The sequence below is a fragment of the Pezoporus occidentalis genome, unplaced genomic scaffold (genome assembly GCF_034315485.1).
Source record: "Pezoporus occidentalis ecotype Australia unplaced genomic scaffold, CSIRO_AGI_Poc_V1 ctg92, whole genome shotgun sequence".
Taxonomy (NCBI): Eukaryota; Metazoa; Chordata; class Aves; order Psittaciformes; family Psittacidae; genus Pezoporus; species Pezoporus occidentalis.
Genome location: NW_026916284.1, coordinates 1241234 through 1261789, shown reverse-complemented (window position 1 = coordinate 1261789; position 20556 = coordinate 1241234). Strand labels below are relative to the sequence as shown.

At 48.6% G+C, this 20556-nt stretch overlaps 2 protein-coding genes and 1 long non-coding RNA gene across 6 annotated transcripts in view; 1 reads left to right on the top strand and 2 right to left on the bottom strand.

The window, feature by feature from the left end:
* Nucleotides 1–223: 223 nt before the first annotated feature.
* LOC134157045 (uncharacterized) lies at nucleotides 224–5985 on the bottom strand. Its single transcript, XR_009962167.1, has 2 exons — nucleotides 5225–5985; nucleotides 224–1327 (listed from the first exon to the last, which is right to left on the bottom strand). It is a non-coding gene; the product is annotated as an uncharacterized LOC134157045 (long non-coding RNA).
* Nucleotides 2567–18602, top strand: CAMK1G (calcium/calmodulin dependent protein kinase IG). 2 transcript variants are annotated; one of them, XM_062605534.1, is made up of 13 exons: nucleotides 2567–2905; nucleotides 6920–7037; nucleotides 9932–10060; nucleotides 10535–10609; nucleotides 11347–11485; nucleotides 11613–11736; nucleotides 12266–12341; nucleotides 12871–12983; nucleotides 13908–13986; nucleotides 14410–14497; nucleotides 15610–16043; nucleotides 16824–16954; nucleotides 17907–18602. In XM_062605534.1, exons 2-12 carry the CDS (start codon nucleotides 6946–6948, stop codon nucleotides 16915–16917), a joined length of 1443 nt encoding a protein of 480 aa, XP_062461518.1. In that variant the 5' UTR covers nucleotides 2567–2905; nucleotides 6920–6945; the 3' UTR covers nucleotides 16918–16954; nucleotides 17907–18602. The 2 variants fall into 2 exon arrangements, with proteins under 2 accessions (XP_062461518.1, XP_062461517.1); XM_062605533.1 differs by having other exon boundaries at nucleotides 2568–2905; nucleotides 17976–18602.
* Nucleotides 18603–19040: 438 nt separating this feature from the next.
* The window catches only part of LAMB3 (laminin subunit beta 3), a 28682-nt gene continuing 27166 nt past the window's right edge, over nucleotides 19041–20556 (bottom strand). For all 3 annotated transcript variants that reach the window (XM_062605501.1, XM_062605500.1, XM_062605499.1), the window contains 3 exons: nucleotides 20285–20461; nucleotides 19700–19853; nucleotides 19041–19459 (listed from right to left, as the gene is read on the bottom strand). In XM_062605501.1, coding sequence (XP_062461485.1) covers nucleotides 19323–19459; nucleotides 19700–19853; nucleotides 20285–20461 — 468 coding nt within the window. In that variant the 3' untranslated portion in view covers nucleotides 19041–19322. The remainder of the gene's footprint in view (nucleotides 19460–19699; nucleotides 19854–20284; nucleotides 20462–20556) is intronic.

The following is a 20556-nucleotide window of genomic DNA, read 5'->3' as shown; positions in this document are numbered from 1 at the left end:
AGTCAACTCTGAGTATGAACTATCAACATGGGAAATGCACTATATGGCAGTCATGCTACAAATGAAGAACCTCCTTGCTTTAAAGTCAGTGTCTGCTTTAACACAACAAAGGAAAACAAAGATTCCACTTGAGAGGAATATGCCATTGAATTACCTGTTATCTCAAGGAGCTCATCCAGAATAGCACCTTACCCTGACCAACCTCTCGGAAATCCCCATTGCATTGCTCACTAAAGTCCTTGTGTATTTATTTTGCTCCAAAGTCCATGCTGGTTTCATTGGCTGTGCTGCAGTGCTCTCTGCAGGCACCAGCCAGGGACTTCCAGAGATGCTACAGCAGAGCAAAGGCAGGGACAAGGCTGGGACAGCCACGTGGGATTGCATTCGTTCTGGTGCTGCCAGGCCCATGGATTTACAACCCTTGAGTCCAGTTCCTGGAAAACCCTGAGGCTGCCAACACTGATTCTTTGGATTTGCTTTCCGAGTTTGTATTTACACCCAGAGCATCACATCTCAAAACCCCTCCGCTTGAAAACCCCCATGCATGTGCCTCCTGCACAAACAGCCCTGCTGACACAGAGTGTTCAGGAGATACTTCCTTTTGCCACTTGTCACAGAAGCACCCAGGTCCCTTCTCAGCAGAAGAACAGGTTCAGGGCTAACGGTGCCTTTCAAACACCTCTGCTGTGATTTGCATGTTGGGCTGCCTGTTTCCATCACACCTCCTCACGTCTGATTCATGCCATTAAGAACTAGATTGTTGCCTGCTCTGCGTGGCTTTGGTTAATAACTGCTATTTTAACTAGAGCCCGTTGAGGGCTCAGGAAAAGGCCCTGAACTGAATTGCCTGTTGTCCTGGATTTCTATCAGGCAAGGTCGAGAGCCACCATCTCGATTGATTCTTCCCACAGCAAAGCACACAAGGGACCTTCTCCCTCTTGCTCCCACTGGCTTGTTGGTGTTTTTCTCAGTGTGTTTCTGAAGGCCAAACCCTGAACGCTGTGGATGTGGGCAACGCTGCAGCTCTCAGGTACTGCAGAGCCCTGCTCCGCTTTCCTGTCTTTCAGGCAAGTTTCTTCCTACTTCTATCTGGTGCCTGATAACATCACACAAACTCCAAGGACTGGAGCGCAGTAAACACTTCCCTTTGTTCTCATTACTTCTGCCTTAAGCTTCTCCCAAAGCAATTGCATTATCACCAAAGAATCATTGAATGGTTTAGGTTGGATCACGTCATATTTCATTTCATTTCCCCTTAAGCACCCTGCGGGTAACTTGGTGCTTGGGCCATGAGCGCTCCTCTCCTCCACCCAAGGCACACAAAATCCTGGGATCAGACACCAAATCTTATGAAATAAGAAATAAGCTGAGAACTGAGCACCATAGAGACAATAATACTGACAGCATTCAGTTGTTTTAATGTTTTAAAAGTGGAATCAATAGATGGGAATGAAAACAAGAGGCAGAAGTGGCCAGCAGCCTTCTCAGGCACAGCAGCAGAGCAGCCCACAGCCGGGCACAGGAGGGCACCAAGCACCACAGGCACAAAGGTTTCAAGCTATCGGATCAATGCAGATTCCACCAAAACCTGGCACTAAAGAAAACCTTCACATTCAAATCCACATCCAGGAATTCTGACCACAGTCCCTAACACAACAGAGTTAGAGGGCTGGAGCCCAGCAGCAAACAAATGAAGAAAACCAAACAGCCATCGCCAGGGAATGAAGCTACTGAAGACAAAAGTATTAAGAAAAATAATGTGATTTTCTAGTATTGCCTCAGAGTTGATTTATTCCTGATATAAAACTAAACTGCACAATGATGGGTACTTCTTTCATGCATTATTCTAGATGGCAGTGTAAATCAGCGGAGTGCAGTCAGTAAAGTTGTTATTGCCATCGAAAAATTCTCCACTATAGAGAAAATTCAAAGAATTATTATTTCCTATATTCATATGTGCTGTGCTTCTTGGGAAGGCACACACACACAGAGGTTTTGAAAGTCAAAACAGAGCTACTGTATGGTTTAAAACAGTCAGAACTCTGGTGATGGAGACTGAGCTCTGCTGCAGTGCTTTTTCTCCATGGTTTAATGTGCCATGTAAAAATGGTGGAGAGCATCATCTTCCCAGTGCTGCAGGTGAGAGGGTTGGGGTGCCAGAGCATCCTGGTGGGAACCCCCATCCATCTTGTGTGGCCCTGCAGAACTCCCAACAAAAGGAAATGGGGCACAAGGGCATGTAGCAATAGCACAAGGGGGAATGGCTTTAACCTGCCCGAGGGGAGACTGAGATGAGCTCTTAGGCAGAAGCTCTTCCCTGTGAGGGTGCTGAGGCGCTGGCACAGGGTGCCCAGAGAAGCTGTGGCTGCCCCATCCCTGGCAGTGCTCAAGGCCAGGTTGGACACAGGGGCTTGGAGCAAGCTGGTCCCTGCCCGTGGGAACTGAATGAGCTTTATAAGCTCCCTTCCCAAACCAGTCTGGGATTCCATGATTTTTGCTACTCCCAAAAGTCATTTCTGTGGTTAAGGCGAATGATTTCTGCACTGCACCCAGGAACACTTCAGTACCAGCTGGGTGCATGCGAGGAGCAGCCGCCGCCGCTCACTGTGCTCCGCTTCTCCCAGCAGCAGCAGCAGCTCGGTGTCCCCCGGCGAAGCTCTCGTGCTCCCGTGTCCGCGCTGCCAGGTACCGCTGCCGTTATCCACGGCGACGTGCACGCACACCCACAGGCAGCTCCCGCTCCTGGCAATTCGCTCCTCTGGAAGCGCTCCCCGGTTACCATCACAGCGGAGCATCTCCTCCTCCCCACTGCCCGTGAGCACCCAGGCGAGCTCTAATCCCTGCAGACCGCGGGAGCCGAGCAGAGGCAGCAGCAGACAGAAGTTCCCTTGTTTGGCTGACTTGGGTAAGCAAAACAGCATTTCCTTAATAGCCATTTGCTTTTCCTGCCTGTGCTGTGCAGGGGAGCAGGTGGGATTCTGGTTAACATGGGGGGTTTTAAGTGGGATTTTGTCTAGTAACAGGGAAATACTGGGGGACTTCTCTGCACAGGCTGTCAGCCTCGGATCCTGCACCTCTCGTATTTAGCAATTTCATAGAAAGCTGCCTTCTCACCTTTTACTTCCGAAGTATTTAAAGGCATCTGAAACGGTTACAATGAAAATGGTGATTTTTGCAAGTGTTCAACTCCATGCGCTGCCTTTGGACCGATGGAGCGGTGGGATGAATACAAGATGCTGAACGTGGATTTGTTTTTAATGGCGAGCTCGTGTTTTCCATTTCTTTTGTCCCTGAGCACAGAGGCTGGCCTGGCAGTTCATTCATTCACATGCAGATTGCTTGTTTTGGTGTATTTTTAAAAGCAAAGCCTTTTGATTTTATATTCTCTGTCAACTTCTTGCCCATTCCAAAGGCAAAATCATGAAAGCAGCATGTGTCTTCCCCCTCCACATGGAACTTTGTCACAAGACTATTAATCATGTCTCACAATAATTTTGCTAATGCAGTATAATCCATTCAGAAGCAGAGTGTCTGTCTGCAGATGGATTTGCTACTGAGAGATATGAAAGTAGAACAAATTCCTTCAGGAAATATTTAAGCAAGGTCATAATAACATTCATTACGTTCTAAGCAATGATGTGTCATTTGCTGGAGCAGACTGAGTATAGCAGCCACATTTATTGACTTAGTCTGTAGAAGAGCCCAAAGGATAGGCATTAATATTGGAACTGTTTCCTACTTTCAGCATATACTTATCAGACTGAAATCCTGCATATATTGCTTGGTTTGTTGTGATGGGGAAGAGGGGAAACTAAACAGATTAAAGCAACGTCAAGTACCTCACTTTCATCTCCAAAGGTCTTTACCTCAGGTCTAATTAACAAGTAGTTCCACTTTATTACGCAATCTTAACACACTTCTTGCACTGTCAGAAGGTGAATGGGTGAAAGAGCAAACAGGGACCCTTCTCTGCACTGGCTGTTCAAAATAATGCAGTATTTTTCAAGCGCATATTGGGTGTGCATCCCACTGCCATGCCTGGAAGTCATGCCCACCAAGCTGGGGGGATGCCCAGGGTGCCAGGGTGGACCTGCCAACCAAGGGATGTCAGGAGTGTGATGGAGGCACACGGATGGATACATCACCTGGCAGGAAAACCTGCCAGTCCAAGCACAAAGTCTGTTTGCCCAACTTCTCTTGCGATGTTTTCTACTCCATAAAGTTTATTCAACTAAATAGATAAAAGTAGCTTAAACCCCGTTTATCCATGCACTGTGTACTAGTGCTGAGAAAGGTCAGGACATTGTTGGGCCAGAGCCTGAATAAATAACAAACCCCAGACAACAAACATATCAGACACTGCAATCTCACAAACTGCTGCAAAGTGCAACAAGTGGCTCAACCAGGTCTCATAATCCTACAGTCACAACCAGACTGAGAGGCCTCTGTGTCCTGCACCATGCCCCTCTGCACACGCTCTCCTATGCATCAAAAGAGGAATAGGGAATAGGTATTGAGAAGAATGTGATGCAAGATGGGGAAGGAGGAAGGTGAGCAAGTATTCATCAACCGAGCACGTATGCAGCTTTACATTTTAGGCAATTCAAACATTTCATTATTGTGCTCCCAAAATAGCAGCACTTTACTCCCCTTCCTCGCAGAAAGGCGAGGGGAGGCAGGAAATGACTGGCTCATGATGGCACAGAGAAACTGAGAAAGCAGGAAATCAAATACACGTGTAGGGAGTCAGAGCTGCTCATCCAGCCTTTCCTCCAGATACCAGCAAAACCAAATGCCGTACACAGAGAGTGACAGAAGGAGGAACTATAAGATGAGCAGATGATTCACAGGAGACTGAAGAAAACACGGTACTACCTTCCTTTGGAAGCAAAATCCCTTTTAAAGAGAAACTTGTTCAATTCACAAGGAATTTAACATGAGAATGTTTAATCCCAGGAGGGATTCCTCTGCACTGTGCTGCTACCGGCCTGCCCCCCATGACAACTGGGCTGTGCTTCAGTGCAAGGGCTGCACAGGAACAGAGACTAAAATACTGTTTGTCCCTGGGGCCAGGCTGACCTACTTGGGTTTGGTTTATTTTATACTTCCTATTCTTTGCTTGACAGTCAGCTGGGACATGGAGAGGGCATCTGAATCTTACCCATCACTCAACACCACACTGGCATCACGCATTTGAGAATTGCTTCAAGTGGATAAAACTCACCTTCCACCAGCAGCTGAATGCCTCTGCTGGAAACCCTCCTGACGTGACCGTCCAGATCTGTCGAGATCTGGGGTGGGCAAATGGCTGCAAAAGAAAACTTCATGTGGGGGCTCAAGGTGTTGGCAGAAAGGTTTTTGTGTGAAGAACTTTTGATCCGCACTGATTCTAAACAGGAAGGGATGGCTGGGTCTTATAAGGAGTTGCATTTCTAAGGGTTACACATGCATCACAATCTAGAAGGTAAATAAAGGTCAAGCGCACACTGGCCTTTGGTGGCGTTACGGACTGAAGCCTTCAACTGTTTACAACTGCATCAATTCTGGTTTCAATAATGTCAAATTAACCTTTGAAAAACTGGGTCAAGGAGCTGGAAACCCTGAGCCCATGCTAATTCAGGAGATGAACTAGGTACAGGAGGAACTCAGTATCTCAACTGCCTGTCTTGAAACAAGCTCTTCCAGCTTTTTTGCCGCTTTAATACTTCTGCCTTTCCCAAAACACTTATTTTTCCACCTAAGATTGTGCTTTGCCTTTCAAAGGCTCAGCTGCGTCCCACAGGCTTTGGTGCAGCCGTTGCTGATCTCAGGAAGTGTGGTGCTCCACATTCCAAGGGGATGCTCCCCATGCCAAGGGCGCTGCTGTCACCACCCAGCATCCCCCTGCCTGGGGATATTTTCAGTGCATTTCTTTTATACCCCGATAGCATGGACAAGCCACTACTTTCATACATTCTTGTCTAGCCTGGGGGCTTCATTCTCACCTTCCAGCTACTTCCAGATCTGTAGATCTGTTAGACCTGATCTCATTAAGAGTTCTTAGATGCTTGTATAACATTTCACACCTCCCAGACCTTGTGTAAGCCCTAACTAAGTCCCCCACTGCTCCGGTGAGCTCCCCGCAGGCAGACACTGTTACTTTCTCTATTACAGCCCTGCTGCCCAGCCTGCACTCTAAAGAGCTTAGCGGTGGGGAGCTGGGACCTGACCAAGGTCAAGCGTCCCGTGAGCAGACAGGGCACAAAGCTGGGCATCTCTCTGCCTTCTCAGCAGCCTGCCGGCACCCTGCTATCACATCAGTTCCCTGGGAGCACAAGGCAGGGGGAAGGTTGTGACTCAGAGCAGAAGCAATCTGTCAATTAACACAAATAAAAGGTGACAGCAGCGCAAACTGCACAAGACACAGCAACAGAATGTTTTGTATCAGTTCCCCTCCCTGCAGTCACGAGCTCTTTTAAACTATTTATTATTTGAGCAATAAAGCAGCTAAACTATAATCCACCTCCATTGCTGGTTGCACCTAACTTGTAATCCATTAAGTCATAGATGCTTTAGTTAAAATTAGCAACCATTCAGCAGGGCTTTTTTAACCACTAAATATGAAGCATAACATAAACATTTGTAATTGCCAACACGTGCTAAATGAGTGTACTGACAAGAGAGGATTACCATATGGTCACCAGTTCCTACCCAGCTGAGCTGGTACTAGGCTGCACTGACGGCTGGAGCAGGACATAACAGCAGGGCCATGGTCAGCACAAGCAGTCGTGAGTAGCAAAACCAGCACAGAATTTCCCATGCTTGAAAAGTCTGACTGCCCTTGGCAAGCCAGCACCCCTCAGAGCATCCCGAATCCAGCTAGCCTGCTCACGCGAGCACCCTCCACCCCAGTCACCTCTCCTTGTCCTCTTCCTCACAGCGTCCCTTGCGTCCACTCTGGAGGAGATGGGTCGCAAGGAAGAGGATGACAGCAGCTCCTGGAAGAAGCAGACGAACAACATCCGAAAAACATTCATTTTCATGGAGGCCCTGGGATCGTAAGTACCAGAGCTGCTCTGCAGCCAGGGCCACGGCCACGTACTGCCTGCCCAGCCCCAGGCAGCGACTCCAACCTGGGCCAATGTCACAAGAACCCGACCCCCTCTGAGCCAAGCCCCAGTCTCGAGGTGAGGGGCTGGTGCCCGTCGCTGCTGCTCTGATTCATGGCTTGCACTTGCCAAGCAGCACCAAAGTGGCTCCTTCCCCCCCAGCCCCGCAGCACGGCTCCAGGCCAGCTCTGCCCTTTCCTCCTGGCCCTCCAAGCCTGAGTGGCAGCTTTGGTTCAGTTTTGCTCTTTTCCTGCTGGGTGCACTGGTCCGCTGCGGCTGCAAGGTCAAGCAAGGTCAGGGGATGGCTCTGAGAGAGGCATCCTAATAACACATCATCTATTTAGCTCAAACCCTGACTCAGGTGGGGGATGAAACAAGAACAAGGATGTTCGAGTTGTACCATACTTCTGTGTGAGTTAACTGCTTAATTTGCCTATTCATGTGCATGAGACACGACAACATTCCCAAGGTGGCGGAGGTGGAATTGAATTACCTCCACCAGTGAGTTCTGTCACGGCCACGTTTTCTGTGACTTGAGAATCCACAGCAAAGCTCCCAAAAAACAGCTACTCTGGAGCTTGGAGCCATTTTAAATCATTATGTCCCTGGTCAGCCTCGGAAAGGAGTTAAATTATCCAGCAGCTTTCCCCAAAGGAATGAGGTTGGAAAAAACCTTTGTTCTCTCCCAGCCAACTTGTTGAGTCATCATTTTTTAATAAGGGGCATAATTATTATAAACTGTTTGGGACAGATATATAGAACAGATGCCCCAGCATCTGATTTGTAGGTTGTTCATTTCCTACTATTGCATTAACAGGAAAATTCAGCGTTAGAAATTGGGATTTTTTCCCACATGCACCACTTGAGCTGGCTGAAGAATATTAATGAAGATCCAGGACCTAAAAGTACCTGGAAACTTGCTATCACCTTCCCCCAGCATCCACCACTGCTGGATTAGCGACCTTAATGGGAACGTCCCTGCCTATTCCCTGCGAGCTCTGAGGTACTTGAAAGGCATCTCCATAAAACAACCTTGGAGGAGAAACAAGGAAAAGGTCTCAACACCACCTGCTTTTTGGGTCAGAAGAGAGAATACTATTACATATTATTGACTGAGTGAAGCAAAGGTTTCAATTCATCAGAAAATCTATGAGTTTCGGGGTGTTGGTTTGGGGTTTGGGTTGGTTTTTTCCTTGCTAGGAACCAGCCCTGCCACAGCCAATTCCTCACAACCCCAATGGGCTTGCACATTGTTTCAGCAGCACCTAGGGCCCCACTGGAGGAGGAGGAGGAGGAAAGCAGAGCCAAGTGAGGAGCTGCCTTAGGCTCCTGCTCCCCATCACCAGCAGCACCACCGGCTGCCACTCGCTAACAAAGACACATGAGCCAGAGGGGAACAGCTCCATGTTCCAGTCTGTCTGCACAGCACGCTGGATTCTTTGCTTAGTAGGTTACAGGAGATACAGCCTTTGTTTGCTGGGTTTGCTGCAATAGCATCCCAACCCAACCAAGAAGGTGCTTCCACTGCACTCACCCTCCTCACCCTGCCCTCCAGCTCCCTACCTGACTTTGCAGACTCAGTGCCAAGTTCCCTTTAACTGCCATCAATTAATCTGTTGCCCATTTGATGAGGATTACTGAGGACCAGCCTGGCCAAGTATGCACTGTCACTGTCCTGACACGTGTGCTCAGCTGCCTGAGACAGACCTTTAACAGGATTACGAGCTTTAGGCATGTTATAAATACCTGCTCATTGCTGCACTGAACCTTTATCAGGAACATACAAGACACTCATTGTCACATTGTCACTAAGGGTACACAGGTATTAGCAGAAAAGAGAATGCTAAATGAAAATATTAACTGATGTTACCTGGTTATTTTGCACTTTAGATACACAGCACATTAGTTGATATACCCAAACTGCAACCTAACTGGGCTCTCTCATGCAATTCAGCTACCTCAGCCCTTGGGACAATGCTGACCAGGACAAGGGAAGGACTGCTTTAAGACCATGGGGGCTTGGAGGAAATATGGTTTGTATTAAGCAGGAATTCCGGTTAGAGTGGAGGCTGTTGGGATCTTTCCATAGGGGATGTTCACCCCAACAAGGAGCCAAGCTGCAGACACCTGTTAGTGATGTGGTTACGGATGCAGCCCCTCACTTGGCCTGGGAAAATTCCCCCAGTCCCAACAGGCTGAAGAGCAGCAGTGCCCTGAAAGGCAGTAAATAAGAGACCATGGACGATGCCTCCTCCTGCATGCACCCAAGGTGTGGGCTCAAACCCTGTCTGCCAGCTGCTTCCCCCGAGGTGTGCTCCAAACCCAGCACAGCCGAAGTTCACCCACAGCCTTGCACACTCTTGTGTGCCTTGACTGCCTCCACAGATGGACCTGAAGAATGGGATTCCATTTCATTGCAGGGGTCCTTTTTGTCCGGTACCTCAACACAGCTTTGTGATGGACAATGTAAAATTAAGCTTTTCACTATGAACAGAGAAAACTGGGGGAAAAGGGGGTATCTAAATCTTGCATTGAATGTCCTAAATTTGGGGCTGCTGGAGAGCATAGAATCACAGAACAGTTTGTGTTGGAAGGGACCTCAAAGTTCATCCAGTTCCAACCCCCTGCCACGGGAGGGACACCTTCCACTAGAGCAGCTTGCTCCAAGCCCCATGCAACCTGGCCTTGAATCATAGACCTTCGAGGTCTATGATCAGCATCCACTTAAAGTTAAATTACTACCATATTGTTTTTTCTTGCTATTTCCTCTTTCTCTCTGTGAGTATTCTCCCAGTTCACAGCAGCAGCCGCTGCTGAAATCCAACTCCTTTTCCTCTCTGCAGAGGTGCCTTTTCTGAAGTTTTCCTAGTGAAGAAAAGAAGCACTGGCAAGCTCTTTGCTCTGAAATGCATCAAGAAGTCTCCTCTCACAAGGGACAGCAGCTTGGAGAATGAAATAGCAGTGCTGAAAAAGTGAGTATATAGACATTGTAATGTAAAGTGGGACAAATGTCCTTTCCTAAGGTGTGTGGCTCTACAGTAATAATATATATTTCTTTTTAAAGGATGTATAAATGTTACTGTGAATTAGCAGATTAGCAAAGTTTCTGCCCTCATTCCTTGGCTGGGTTTGTAACCCCAACAGAGCCATACATCCTTGCAGGGACAGGCCAAGGGGAATGGCTTTAACCTGCCCCAGGGGAGACTGAGATGAGCTCTTAGGCAGAAGCTCTTCCCTGTGAGGGTGCTGAGGCGCTGGCACAGGGTGCCCAGAGAAGCTGTGGCTGCCCCATCCCTGGCAGTGTTCAAGGCCAGGTTGGACACAGGGGCTTGGAGCAAGCTGCTCTATGGAAGGTGTCCCTGCCCATGGCAGGGGCTGGAGCTGGAGGAGCTTTGAGGTCCCTTCCAACCCAGACTGCTCTGTGATTCTGTGATCTATCTTTGCAGAATAAAGCATGAAAACATCGTGACTTTAGAAGATATTTATGAGAGCACAACCCACTTCTACCTGGTCATGCAGCTGTAAGTATCAGCAGAGCCACTTCTTTGAGGGCCACAGAGGAAGAAGAGTGGCAGGATGAGGATGATGTACCCTATTTCCCCACCTACACACCGGAGTCCCTCCCATGTAAAAGCTGCATGCCCAAACACCCCTCACTAAGGAGGCGAGAGCCACATGGGTTGAACTAACCAGGACCTCAGCCCATGTTGGTTTTAGCAGCAAGTTTCTAAACCAAGATTAGGATCTATTTATGCAAATTAATTCAGCACAGTTTAGCAGGGCAGAGACAGAAGCATTTCTAATTAAAGCTGTGCCACGCAGGGTTTCTAGAAATGAAAATGGGCAACATGTCAGCTGCAGAGAAAGCAGCTCGCTGTGGGCACCAGCTCCAAGCACCAGGCTGCTACTGCTAACTTGCAAATTTAGCTAAAGGAAGCAATCACACAAAAATCCCCACATCTCCGCTTGTGCAGCAGAGCCTGGAGACTCTGCTGGATGCCTGCAGCTCAGACCTGCTGGGATTTGCCTTGTAAATTACCCAAGTTCCCTGGGCTTCCCACTAACACTTCACTGGTACCCTGAAATTGCATCCAAGAGCATCCATCAGCCTCACAAAAAAACTGCTGCTCAAGGCCAGGTTCTGCTGTAGGTAGAGTAGTACAAGGACCAGAAAGTTGGCTTGCCCAACACAACAGCATGATTTGCTCTGTTTCATTACCTTTTCAGTCTTCTCCTTTCTGAACTCCCATTCCCACAGGGTATCTGGGGGAGAGCTCTTTGACCGCATTTTGGAACGAGGAGTTTACACCGAGAAGGATGCAAGTGTGGTGATCCACCAGGTCCTGACAGCCGTGAAGTACCTCCATGAAAACGGGATAGTTCACCGGGACTTGAAGGTGAGACCTGTCCCTCAGCAACAGCAGCACCCCACGGAGCTGACGTGACTGGAGCTTCACGACCTCTGCCCCTGGCTTCCCCATTTTCTACCACACATTCCAACCTCTAACCACTGTGTGTTCACAGCCTGAAAACCTTCTTTACCTTACTCCTGAAGAGAACTCCAAAATCATGATCACGGACTTTGGCTTGTCTAAAATGGAACAGAACGGCATCATGTCCACTGCCTGTGGGACTCCGGGATATGTTGGTAAGCCAGGGACCAGGAATGGGCTGGTGCTGGTGGACTGTCTGGAAAACAAGGGTTGTGCATGTGCAGTGCATTGTGCAGCAGAAAGGAAAAAACCTTGTCATTATTAACAACAGCGTGTTAGTCACAGATGCAGTGCGTGGACCACATAAAGACTGGGTTACAAATGAATGCAGAGACTGAAAAAAGCTCAAATTGTTCAAAAGTGCAAAGAAAAGGATAATTTTCAGAGCAATCGATTTCAGCATGAATCATGTAGTGAAAAAATACAAAAATCATTTTAACACCATGGGATTTTGTGTAATGTCCACCAGATTGGGTGCACAGCTTACTGGTTAAAACCTCAGGATGCAGGCAGAAATTGTCTGTGGTACTTCCATTCAATGACAAAATCCAGCTGGGGAATGGGGCTGTTAGTGGCCCATTCTGTGGCACCTCAGAGGCCAAGTGTACAAGAAACTGCTGATTTCCCTTGTATTGGATAATGTATTATTGCTTAGAATTGTCCTTTGGTTTTGCTGCTCTGCAGCCCCTGAAGTCCTCGCCCAGAAGCCATACAGCAAAGCCGTAGACTGCTGGTCCATCGGAGTCATTACCTATATCCTGTGAGTAAGAGCAAACAACATCCCACTTATTTCCCCACTCCTCCATCGCTTCATACACCTCTGCAGAGCAGCAGTGCCAGCGGAGGCGATACTGGACCTCCCATTTTGCTGCGGGTATTCAGCAGCGCTGTGTTCTTCCTTTGCACAGATTCACTAGAGCATAGAAATTAAAGGGATGTGGGGAATCAAGCACTGGAGTGGAGATGAAAGGAATCACATTTTCTCTATTATGTGCCTCATGCTTTGTTGGGTTGTTTTTTTTTCCAATTGCCTACAAATATCATTCAATCTTCCCTGGTACTTTTTGTTTCATTTCCTCCCACACCATGCAGCTATGCACCAGCTGTGGCCTTGTCCTTTTGCTGCTGCAGTTAAGTTTTTAACTCTTTTCTGCAGCTTTACCAACACATTTAGATGTGAGGGACAGATGGGTGGATAGAACAGCCTCCTCTGTTACTCACTTGTGTTGTCTGCCGGGCTGCTGTGGATGCCAGCACTGAAGGACCACTGGCTTTCTGCTCTGTTCCAGGCTGTGTGGGTATCCTCCTTTCTACGAAGAGACTGAATCCAAACTGTTTGAAAAGATTAAGGAAGGCTACTATGAGTTTGAGTCTCCGTTTTGGGATGATATCTCCGCATCAGGTAAAGCTGCAATCCAGAGCCCTGTGGTCTTTGACATCCCCAGCAGGGATAGGAAAGGATGAAGTCTTGAACTGATTCACGCACACAGCAGTGAACCCCTAGATGTGGGAAGTGATTGCAGAGGCTCCCACCACCACAGCAGAGGCGTGATGACAGCAAAGCCAGGCTGCACTGGCAGAGTTTGGGGTGCTTTGAATCCTTCCTGCAACGCAGAGGCTGAAGCCTCTGCTAATGTAGCTCTGATTTTCACAAATGCCTAGTGAGCTCAGAGTGGGCTTAGGTTTCCCTTGGAAATAAGGGAACTCCAGGTTTTTCACCTTGTTTTCCTGTTTGCATGGGGGTTCTCTTCTTCTCCCCTTTCCTTTTCACCCCATCAAGTCACACTTCCTTACAGCAACACAACGAGCCACGTCAGTCACCACTGCACCCTTCCACCAGACAAACCTGCTCGTGTAGATCACCTGCATGGAGTTTACTGAAACCAGCACCTTAGCAGCGTGCTTTGAACATCAGTCTTTGATATATACAACAAAAGTAGCAGGAGGTTTGTCAAGACTTAATAACAACCACTGTGATCCTCCCTGCAAAGTAAGGGAATAAAAATAAGGGAGGGATAAGGGCTCTGTAAGGCAACTTCTAAATCTGCTCATCTCTTATGGTTTTTCACGTTATTTTTTAGGTGAACTCAGATTAATGTAGTTAAATGTGAAGTTTAGTACATCCCCAGTTAATGTTTTTTCACCTGGAGCCTTTCAGCACAAACATCTCCCTTTAATGGCATAATGAAGCAGTACAGCACCTTCTTGAGGCCGACCTTCGTGATGTTTACCACTAGCCTTTGCCATGCCCCGTTAGGCTCACGTCCTGGAACAAGCAGAAAATAACCTTTTTCTCTGTGCTTCTTTCTCCTCCCCTCCCACCCAGCCAAGGATTTCATCAGACATTTACTGGAGAAGAACCCCAGCACGAGGTTTACCTGTGAGGAAGCCCTGCGGCACCCATGGTGAGAGCACCAGGGCCCCGGCAGGAGCTGGTGGACAGGGATTTACCAGCCTCCGCCTCTGGCTCCACGTGCTCAGTGAGAGCTGGGAACAGGGGTGTCTCCTCAGCCCCCGTTATTCACGTCACCGCCTGCCTCCGCATGGCCCTGGGTGTTTCTTTCTTGTGTGCTTAGAAAGAAAGTGATGAATAATTAAAGATGCAATTTGTGCATATTTGCCTCCATAAACAGAGGCAAGGAAGAGATCCCACCCTGAGCTTTCCCAAGCTTTGAAGCGTGTGTTTGCGTTACATTTTGTTGCTGTTTCTCCTTGGGGTTTAATTATTGCTGATTGAACGTACAAAGCAGTTAGTTGCCTCCAGAATGTGGAATGCCTTACAAATGCCATCTGCCTACGAGCCCATTTTCTTCTCTCCCCATCTGCAGGATTAATGGAAATACAGCCCTCCACCGTGACATATACCCATCTGTCAGTGCTCAGATCCAGAAAAACTTTGCAAAGAGCAAATGGAGGGTAAGTCATTCACTGGTGGAAGCCCAGAGCCATTCCACTAACAAATGCCAGTTGCTGCCATCTAGCAACACACCGGGCTTCAGCTGTGTGGGGAAGCACCCAAAAGCTGAGATCCTGCAAGGGCTGCCTGAAAACTGGATGCAGTCACTGTTTATAGCATGTTGGGACTGAGGTTCCCTCCTGCAATGCGCACTGGTAGGTTCACCACAAACACTGCACTACAGTGGCCTCGCAGGGAAGGGGGAAAGGGTTATTTGCCTTTAATAGTGAGGGAGTGAAGTGGGTGCTCCATCAGCAGATCTTTTGGGGAGCCTAATTCAGCTTTTCCTCCTTTCAGCCTTGAAGATAAATCGGTGCTTCCTTTATATCAAGATTTTTAGCAAGAATTTAGGTGGAGAAAGGCATGCCAAAGGAACCATGTGTGTGACAGCATTTTAAGTGCATTCAGAATTCAGTGCCAGCCTCTGTTTCGTAGTGTGGTTACTTTACCCCTGATTTCATAGAATGATTTGGGTTGGAAAGGACCTTAAGCTCATCCAGTTCCAGTTCCAACCCCCTGCCATGGGCAGGGACACCTTCCACTGGAGCAGGTTGCTCCAAGCTCCATCCAACCTGGCCTTGAACACTGCCAATTTCCTACATGATTTCTGCATGAAATCTTTTTTTTTCTCCACGATTTTCTCATGTAGAAGTGGCTGTCATCTCCAGAAACATCATCAGTTTGTGCTCAATGGGAACCACAGTGTTTATGCCAGGAACGAGCACTTCCCACTTTCCACACACTGTGCAGTCATCTCAGGGGGACATCCCCTTTGTCCTGCAGCCCCCACCCAGCCTGGCATGGAATCACAGAATCAACCAGGTTGGAAAGGACCTTTAAGACCATTGAGCCCAACCATTGCCCATCTGCCAAGCCCACACTAAACCATGTCACTAAGGGCAAACCGATCTCCCTTCCTGGCTGCTCCTAATGATCTCCACTCACAGTGGCCCCACACTATAGAGCTGCCCCCCTTACCCCTCATGGCCACCGCTCATCTCCCCTCAAGATGCCACCTCATGGCCACCCCTCTCACCAGTTGCTCACTGCGGGGTTCTGTCTTCTCCCCCAGCAAGCCTTCAACGCCGCCGCCGTTGTGCACCACATGAGGAAGCTCCACATGAGCGTTCACGCAGCGGCCGAAAGCCCCCTCTCCGATTCACAAGCCTCAGAGGCATCCAGACCCAGCACACCCATGGCAGCCACCCGGCCAGCGACACCAGAGGAAGACAAGGAGACGTCAGTGCCTCCGGACCCCTCTCAGGGCTGTCCAAACCCTCCTGTTCAGCTGGAGCAAGACACAAGAATGAGAGGGGAGAAGCCGCAAAGCCCCTCGGAGACCGGACCCACCGTCCAGCGCACCGGCAGCAGCCTGGTCCTGCCCGACAACCACAGCCCACCAAGCAGAACCTCCTGTGGCTGCGGTCCTGCCTGCATGGGGCACGAGAAAACGAAGACATCTTTCTGCTCCGAGACGGTGCTGCTTAAAAAGTCTGCAAAATCCCAGTAGGTACCAAGGCATTGGCCATAACTTCCAACAAAGTGCATGGGAATAACCATAGAATCATAGAAGAGTTCGGGTTGGAAGGGACCTTAAGATCATCCAGTTCCAACCCCCTGCCATGGGCAGGGACACCTCACACTAAACCATGGCACCCAAGGCCTCGTCCAACCTGGCCTTGAACACTGCCAGGGATGGAGCATTCACAACCTCCCTGGGCAACCCATTCCAGTGCCTCACCACCCTCACAGGAAAGGATTTCCTCCTTAGATCCAATCTAAACTTCCCCTGTTTAAGTTTTAACCCGTTACCCCTTGTCCTGTCACTACAGTCCCTAATGAAGAGCCCCTCCCCAGCATCCCTATAGGCCCCCTTCAGATACCATCTCTGGAAGCAGTTGCCTGGCATGTAAGTTGCCAGCCCAGGTGGAGATAGAAAGGAGAGGGGAATAGGGACAGAAGCACATGCTTTGATGGCTGCTGCGTAGCAGTACCCAGCCAAGTGTTTATGTGCTTGTAGGAACTGCCAGAGCCTGCAATGAGCTGAGGCACCAGGGCTCTGCTGCCACACTCCATTGGCTGGAGCACATTTGCTGTCCAGAAACCAGGACTGCCTGTGCTTAAAGCTGCTGATGCCAATTACTCAGCTGGTGCTGATGTCCTTTACTCAGCAGCTGATGTCCTTTACATTAAAACCACAATTTCCCTTCACCTGCAGAATGATCTTAAATATTGCTGTTTCTCTTTTTTGGCTCTTTCTCTTCCAACTCTTCCATTCCCAACCAGTCATTTCAAATCAGAAGTCCTCGTTCCCATGAAAACCAGTAAACACTCTTCTCACTGTGGCACTGGCCAAACTGGGGTTTGCCTGATCATGTGAGGAGGAGGCAGGCACTGGGCTCCCCACATCACCAGCGGTAAGTGCACAGCATCCAGGCACCTTCTGCTCTCATTAATCCCATTATGGCATGGAAAAGGGAAAGGCACAAATAGCCGAGTGAGTGTGCATTAAATACATCAACTCGAAGGGTTTTTGCAACAGAAAAGCCTTCACTGAACCATCTTTCAAGGAAGAAAACATCTTCCAGCTTCCACCAAGGCCAGTCCAGTGACTCTGAATCCAACCTTTATATCACAACAGGGTTGCCCAAGGTACATGTGAAAGGCAGCCAGGCACAGACCTGTCATATCAAGTGCTACAATTACACAAAGCTACTCAGTGGGAATCCCACTGGAAGCAAACTGCTTCATCAGCTCAGATAAAGTCTTTTCAGCTGGGTCCCAGTTGTGACCATGGGCAAAGGGCTGACAACAGGCTGCTGGTCCACGGCTGGGCATAGGCAGGGCATCCCTGCAGCCTGAAGGGCCGTGCCCTGTCCCAGTTTGGTCCAGGCAGGTCAGTTTACGTCGCTTTGTTGTCAGAGACAGGAGCATGGAGATGGTTTTTTGTAGCTGAGCATAGTACAACCATGAACATTTTGTCCTGCTTGACCACAGCTTGGCTTAATTCTGGCCTAGCTAAATTGTTATGATTGGTACCACATTGTATATGAGCAGTAAGAAGTACTGCTGTTAGATCCTGCAATAAAGAATGTTCCTCAAAGTGGAGCATATGCTAGCATAGTGCTGTGCAAAGCTACATAAAGTGAGCTACCTCCTGTCTTCTTGTATGACACTCTCTTCTGATGAGATTGTATGAACAGGACTGTAATATACAAAGGATTAATAGAAAAGACAAATGCAAGTAAGATCTACTACAGGCTCCAGAAAGGTCCATTCCAAAGATCAGTCATCTAATTCCCCTTTATAACTAAGGCACACAAAGGGATCTAAGCTGTTCCTAACCCCCATGCTACTGCTTATTAACAGAGCACATTTTGAAGGTAGCAGCCTAGTGAAATAAAGTTCAATCCTCAACTGAAATCCTGTCTCTTGCAGAAACAGAAGGGCTGTTTTACTCTTTTCTGCACTTCAAAGCCAGACATCAACAGTGCAAGCAAGAAAGGAGGCTGTGTCCCGCCGGGAAGCAGCATCTCAGAGAGCAGCGACCAACTGGTGACGAGCAGCACATTAGTCCCAGGAATCCATCAGTGCAGTGACCTCGGGGTGTTTATGGATCATTAAAGCTGGGAGAAGGCAAGGGAAAGTCTGAGGCTACTGCTAGCGTATTCAGTGTACATTATCCATACGACATCGCTCAGTGCTGTAAGCTTTTGTTTTCGGTATACTGTTTAGTTGTCCAACGCGTAATAAGTGCACTGCACAATGTAAATCCTATAAACCGAAGCCATGCAGAGCTTTACTCAGTGGCAGGTCATTTTTACAATCTTCAGCCTATCCACATCTTGGATTTTGGATAGCCCCAGGCTTTGGCACTCAGAAGCTCGGCATCCACCAGCTGCCCGGGCTGCACGGTTCTCACTTCAGCTACAAAAGGAGAGCTACAACCTGCTAGCAATCTCCATATGTCTGATAATAATCACAGAAAGGTTTAAGTTCCCTGCTTCCAAGTCTGTAATTGCACAATAAATACTTGCTTAATAAAGCTGAGTTTTGTTTTGTAAAGTGCCTCTTGGTTATTCATAGAAATTTGATGTGGCAACGGTCTATTAAGTCCCTTCTAAAGCATTCCCTGTGCATCTGCAGACCTGCTCCCTCTGGTATTTTTCTGGCACAGCGTTATGTGGCAACTAAGCAGATTGTGGCAGAAAGTCAAACAAGACATTTGCCTTCACCTTTGAGAAGGAGATTGCTTTTCTCTTATTTGTATACATATAGGTATGTTGTAATTATGCTGAAGATAAAGCGCTCCATTTCTGTGATATGATTATTTGAGGAAAGATCTAGGAGGGAAGTACCGAAGCCACCGCAAATTTTACAGATTAACTGCAGCATAGATGAAAAGTTTCCAAAGGCCCCACATGAGGGTTTTACTTGGAGCAACTGAATGCAGCTGAAAGAGTTTGAATTGGCTAAAACAAGAGAAAGAAAGAAGAGCTTCTTGTTTATAAACCCCTCTGGAAATAACAACTTTGGAGATGTTTTATTTGCCACAGAAGATCCATGTCTTTCCCCCTTCTCCTCCAACCAGCAGGCAGCTCCAGCCAGTCCAGCCAAGGTTAACCCTCTCCATGGGGTTGCTCCTTTGGCTCAGTGCACCTATTTTCCAGAGGTCCAGAAACTCAGTTTGCTAAAAACAGAGACGCTGGGAGAACATGAGAACTGCAGCTGGAAAACGGGAATAAATACACCAGTCAGTGTGTGCTGAGGAGGGAGGCAGCTCACTCACGAGCAGCTCTCGTAGTAGGCAACTCGCTTGTTGATGGCATCCCGGATCCTTCCGACCTGCTCCTCCAGGCCCGACAGCCTGGCCGACTTGGACATCAAAGCCTTGTTGCTTTCCTGAATTTCCATCTCTAAAGCTGAGGAGAGAGGGCAGGAAGGTGGTGATGGACAGGAGGAAGGCATCACGGCCACTGCCCTTCACATCAGGTTGGGCTGAGCCTCCACCTCCCTCCTGTATAGCTCTGGGAGGGTGAGAAAAACAAACATCCTGCCTTCCCCTTGCTCCCCAGACCAACATGACTGCTCCAAACATTCATTAGTCAAAAGCCCTTCCCCAGTGCATACGATTGGTATACAGAGCTCACAAAGAGTCTTACTTTCCATCCTGAGCATCATGGCCATCGTTTCCTCAAACAGAGCCTGTGCCTCCAGGTCTATGCTTTGCACCCTGCTGCCCTGCTCTCCCAGAGCTGGGCTCTGCTCCATCCTTCCCTTCAGCTCAGTGTACATTTGTTTCACTTGTTCAAAAGCCTGTGGAAAAGGAAATAAGCAGTGCCAGGTAGGATCAAGCAAATAGCCTTGGGGGAAGGGGATTTTCTAATGCTGAATCCATTTTAAATATTAAATGGATGCTGTGCTACAGCTTTGTCATTACCTTATGCAAATGCATAAGTTTGTGATGCCCTCTCAAAGATGCCGACCGGGCTACCCTGCCTCAGGCAGGAGATACGGCAGGAATAAGTTTCCAGCAAAGGGCATTAGGATTGAGAGAGGTCCTGGAAAGGTGCAGCAGTGGGATACTGCATCAGATTCATTAGAAGCGACACAACAACGTGCAAGCCACGGCTTGAACAGGGAAGCCTCTTCACCTTATCTAACAACGTGCCAGGACACAGCTGGCTGTGTGACAGCGAGGGGGGGGATAGGAGCACATCTGTGCCCACCCTGCCCGAGTGCGGTACCTGCTGCGCGGTCCTGGCCTGCTCGCCTGCCTCCGTGGCCGTGCGCCGCGCATCCGTGGCCCGCAGGCGGTTCTGGTCCGCTCCGCTCTGCAGCTGCAGCAGCCTCTGCATCAGCCCATCCAGCTGCCCCGCCACCGCCTTCACGTGCTTCTCGGCTGGACCCAGAACGGCCTTGATCTAGAAGCAGAAAGCTCCGCATCAGGAAGGAAATCGCATCCAAAACCCCACTCCCGATGGTTTTTTCCCCTCTGTGCAGCTACGCTTCCCTATGG